This window comes from Triticum dicoccoides, chromosome 2A (genome assembly GCF_002162155.2).
Source record: "Triticum dicoccoides isolate Atlit2015 ecotype Zavitan chromosome 2A, WEW_v2.0, whole genome shotgun sequence".
Lineage (NCBI taxonomy): Eukaryota > Viridiplantae > Streptophyta > Magnoliopsida > Poales > Poaceae > Triticum > Triticum dicoccoides.
The window spans coordinates 616,860,911-616,865,762 of NC_041382.1; the positions used below are offsets into that span (position 1 = coordinate 616,860,911).

Consider the following 4,852-nt stretch of genomic DNA (forward strand, 5'->3'; position numbering starts at 1 on the left):
TTTAACACAAAATTCACTAAATAAACACGCTGTCACTAATGTACAATTTTAGGATTGTCAACTTTGATGGATGCTTTTCTACAATGTAAACTTCGATTGTCATCTTGTATTGCAACATCAGCATGATGTGTTTTCTCAAACTAAACTATGCTCAGTAGTTACAATAGAATGATATTTATGTCGATGTTGTGGTTGATGAATGGTTTCTACAATCCAAATTTCTATTTACATCATGTATCACAGCATCAGGTGTGATGTGTTTTCTCAAAGTAGAGTACATTCCAGTAGTTATTACAAGAAATGATGACGTTTATGTCTGCGTTGATAGATACTCCCTCCGTCCCATAATATAAGAACGTTTTTGACACTAGTGTAGTGTTAAAAACGTTCTAATAGCAACCAACAACTACAGAAACAACTACTCCCTCCGTTCCAAAATAGATGACTCAACTTTGTATTAACAATAGTACAAAGTTGAGTCATCTATTTGGGAACGGAGGGAGTATTATTTTGTTGACTCAACCTGATTCTGAAATAGATGTATATATTAACTGCTGACAAACTGCAAATCAATACGCAGTACATCACAAATTTTTGCTGCATTCACCTGTTCTTTAACTTTCGCAACCAGAACTGGATCTCGATCAACGCCTGAAATGCCTGCATTGTTTATCTACACATAAAAAAATCACATAATCATGGTGACGAATTAAAAAAAATCGAGACAAACCACTTCTGAATAATCGCCAATAAGAAGTCGATAATCTGAACAGCCAAGTCAAGCTTACAAGATCTGTAAGAACATCATTTCAGCTTTAACTAGTACAAGCCAGGTAAAAGAAAGAAATCTACGGCACCTATACTTCTAAACGGAACTCTTAAATTCATTCTGTAATTATTCAATGCAACAATGTGCTGAGTAAAAATTTCTTCAATGTAATTTTGCTAAGTTCAACTAACACTTAAAGAGTCTGAATAAAATGCATACTTCTATCTGACGAGCTCTCCGTGGAACAGTCAGTATGAATACCCCCTTGCCCGACCCCAAATCCGCGAGGTCTTAATCTTGAAAGCGCAAAGCAGAGACACACAATAACACATACCAGGATATCGAGCTTCCCGAACTGATCCCTGACGAAATCTGCCAGCCGGGCGACGCTGTTAGGGTCGGTGACATCCAACTGATGGAAAACAGCGTCAGCACCGGAGCGCCTGACGTCTTCCACCGCCTCCAGCCCCCTCGCCGCGTTCCTCGCCGTCAGCACGACCTTGAGCCCCTTGGACGCGAGCTGCCTGCACGTCTCCAGCCCGACCCCTTTGTTCCCCCCGGTGACCAGGGCGATCCTAAATCACGCACATAGCAGCGGCGCGACAGAAATCCCAGTAAGTAAATTTGCTGCGAGCGGCGTACGGGAAAGGGGAGGGAGGCGGAGCGATCGAACCTCTTGCTCGATGGATTCGAGGCGGCCGCCTCCATCTTGATCTTTCCCCTCCGACTCGTCGCGGCGCGTCCAGCACTGTGTGAGCTCTGGAGTCGGCAGCCTTGCAGGAGATGATGATACATCCTGCACTTCCACTTTCTTCTCAAACGGCGCCTCTGCTGGGCCTTAGTTAGTTTTTTTTTTCTTTTTTTGAGAAAGCTGGGCCTGCTTAGTAAGGCAACAGCCTTGACGTTTGTGCGCGCGGTAATGTGACGGCCTGTTGTTAGTCGGTTTCTGCGTTTTTCTGTCCGTTTTCTTTCTGTTGTTTTTATTTTTCTTTTCTGGTTCTTCTGTTTCGTTTCATATTTTGCTTTTTTCTTTCCTCAAATCCGACGATTATTTTAAAAAAAATCATGAACAAGTTTTCTAAAATCGTGAGCACTTTAAAATTCATGATTTTTTGTAAATCATGAACAAGTTTCAAATACATATTAAAAAAAACAAGAACAATTTCCAAATTTAGGAATCTTTTCCAAATATATGAACATTTTTTAATTCAAGAAAAAAATCAAACTCATGAACATTTTTTGAAATTGCAAACTATTTCAAATTCTTGAATATTTTCTGTAATTCGTAAAAAAATCATGAACATTTTTTGAACTCATTATTTTTTTGTAAAATTCGTGAATCATTTTTGAATTCTTGATTTTTGTTTAATTCAATAATTTTTAAATTCAAGAAGATTTTTTGAACTCATGGAAAATTTATGAATTTGAGAATATTTTTTGAAATTTGATATTTGTTCGAAATCCCTGACATTTTTTAATGAAGCAAAAAAACAAAAAGGAAAGGATAGAAAGGAAAAAAACAGGGGCGCCACCCTCGCACATGGGGGCCCAAAGGCACGCACGTGGGAGGGGGTGCGTTTGGCCGTCAGGCGTCACCCTACGCACGAAATAGGAGGTCCCATGTCTTAATTGGACACACATGTTTCTTGGGTCAAACTGTGACGTTTGGGCCGAATCAGCACGAACTAGATTGATGGGGTCGTCATTCTGTGGAGAGTGGAGTCTATTTTAAACCCTGAGATTTTAGAGCTCCACGGAAATAAACCCCCAAGTTCAAATTGTTGAAATCGGCACCCTTACCTCGCTAATCCCAGTCGTTTTAAACCTTGGGCGTTTTAGGAGTGGATTTGATGACATGGCACCAAGGGCCGGGATTGTTGACTCTAACCAAATTAATGGCTGCCACGTCAGCACTGAAGTGCGGGTGCCGCCTTCTTTCCGATGCACAATGCCTTGGCCTCCATGTACATCATGGTGGGGAATGCCTCGACCACCTTGGTGTCGCACCCACACATGGCTCGCCATTGATGTCGCCTTACGATGAAGCTCGAGAAGCCGACAACGAGGGGAGAGCCCGCGTGGGTCGGTATGTGCTAGGAGTAGTTGGTGTAGTTGTGACGGGTAGATGGAGGCGACGAAGCAGACGAACACTGCGCCGACGACGGGGACGGCGTGATTGATGATGTTACAACCAACGGGTGCCTCATCTTACCAGAAGTCAGTCTAGGGCCCCTAGGTCATTTATATCAATGGGGATTAAAAGGCCAAGAGGTGGAGGGAGAATTGGGCCACCAAGGCCCAATAGGGGAGGCGCCCCTTTCTGTTGGGGAACGTAGTAATTTCAAAAAAAATCCTACGCACACGTAAGATCATGGTGATGCACAACAACGAGAGGGGAGAGTATCGTCTACGTATCCTCGTAGACCGTAAGCGGAAGCGTTATGAGAACACGGTTGATGTAGTCGAACGTCTTCATGATCCGACCGATCCAAGTACCGAACGCACGGCACCTCCGAGTTCAGCACATGTTCAGCTCGATGACGTCCCACAAACTCCGATCCAGCAGAGTTTCACAGGAGAGTTCCGTCAGCACGACGGTGTGATGACGGTGATGATGTTGCTACCGTGCAGGGCTTCGCCTAAGCACCGCTACGATATGATCGAGGTGGATTATGGTGGAGGGGGGCACTGCACACAGCTTGGAACAATCAACTTGTGTGTTGTAGGGTGCCCCCTGCCCCCGTATATAAAGGAGCAAGGGGGGAGGCCGGCCGGCCCTTGCAGGGCGCGCCAGGAGGAGGAGTCCTCCTAGTAGGAGTAGGACTGGGAGTCCTACTCCTACTAGGAGGACTCCTCCTCCTGGCGCGCCCTGCAAGGGCCGGGGAAGGAAGGAGAGGGAGGAAAGGAGGAAAGGGGGGCCGGCCCCCTAGTCCAATTCGGTTTGGGCTAGGAGGGCCGCGCGCCCTGCCTCCTCTCTTCCACCACTTGGCCCATGAGGCCCAATACTTCTTCCTCGTATTCCCGTAACTCCCCGGTACTCCGAAAAATACCCGAATCACTCGGAACCTTTTCGATGTCCGAATATAGTCGTCCAATATATCGATCTTTACGTCTCGACCATTTGGAGACTCCTCGTCATGTCCCTGATCTCATCCGGGACTCCAAACTAACTTCGGTACATCAAATCACATAAACTCATAATACCCATCGTCACCGAACGTTAAGCGTGCGGACCCTACGGGTTCGAGAACTATGTAGACATGACCGAGACACGTCTCCGGTCGATAACCAATAGCGGAACCTGGATGTTCATATTGGCTCATACATATTCTACGAAGATCTTTATCGGTCAAACTGCATAACAACATACGTTGTTCCCTTTGTCATCGGTATGTTACTTGCCCGAGATTCGATCGTCGGTATCTCAATACCTAGTTCAATCTCGTTACCAGCAAGTCTCTTTACTCGTTTCCGTAATGCAACATCCCGCAACTAACTCATTAGTCACATTGCTTGCAAGGCTTATAGTGATGTGCCTTACCGAGAGGGCCCAGAGATACCTCTCCGACAATCGGAGTGACAAATCCTAATCTCGATCTATGCCAACTCAACAAGTACCATCGGAGACACCTGTAGAGCACCTTTATAATCACTCAGTTATGTTTTTACGTTTGGTAGCACACAAAGTGTTCCTCCGGTAATCGGGAGTTGCATAATCTCATAGTCATAGGAACATGTATAAGTCATGAAGAAAGCAATAGTAGTAAACTAAAATGATCAAGTGCTAAGCTAACGAAATGGGTCAAGTCAATCACATCATTCTCCTAATGATGTGATCACGTTTATCAAATGACAACTCACGTCTATGGTTAGGAAACATAACCATCTTTGATCAACGAGCTAGTCAAGTAGAGGCATACTAGTGACACTCTGTTTGTCTATATATTCACACATGTATTATGTTTCCGGTTAATACAATTCTAGCATGAATAATAAACATTTATCATGAAATAAGGAAATAAATAATAACTTTATTATTGCTTCTAGGGCATATTTCCTTCAGTCTCCCACTTGCACTAGAGT

At 44.4% G+C, this 4,852-nt stretch overlaps 1 protein-coding gene across 1 annotated transcript in view; it reads right to left on the bottom strand.

Moving 5' to 3' along the window:
• The window catches only part of LOC119355760 (salutaridine reductase-like), a 3,488-nt gene extending 1,926 nt beyond the window's left edge, over positions 1 to 1,562 (bottom strand). Inside the window, exons 1-3 of the mRNA XM_037622628.1 lie at positions 1,443 to 1,562; positions 1,104 to 1,344; positions 608 to 673 (exon numbers count right to left, since the gene is read on the bottom strand). Of these exons, the coding sequence (XP_037478525.1) occupies positions 608 to 673; positions 1,104 to 1,344; positions 1,443 to 1,477 (342 nt within the window). The 5' untranslated portion in view covers positions 1,478 to 1,562. The remainder of the gene's footprint in view (positions 1 to 607; positions 674 to 1,103; positions 1,345 to 1,442) is intronic.
• Positions 1,563 to 4,852: the final 3,290 nt, after the last annotated feature.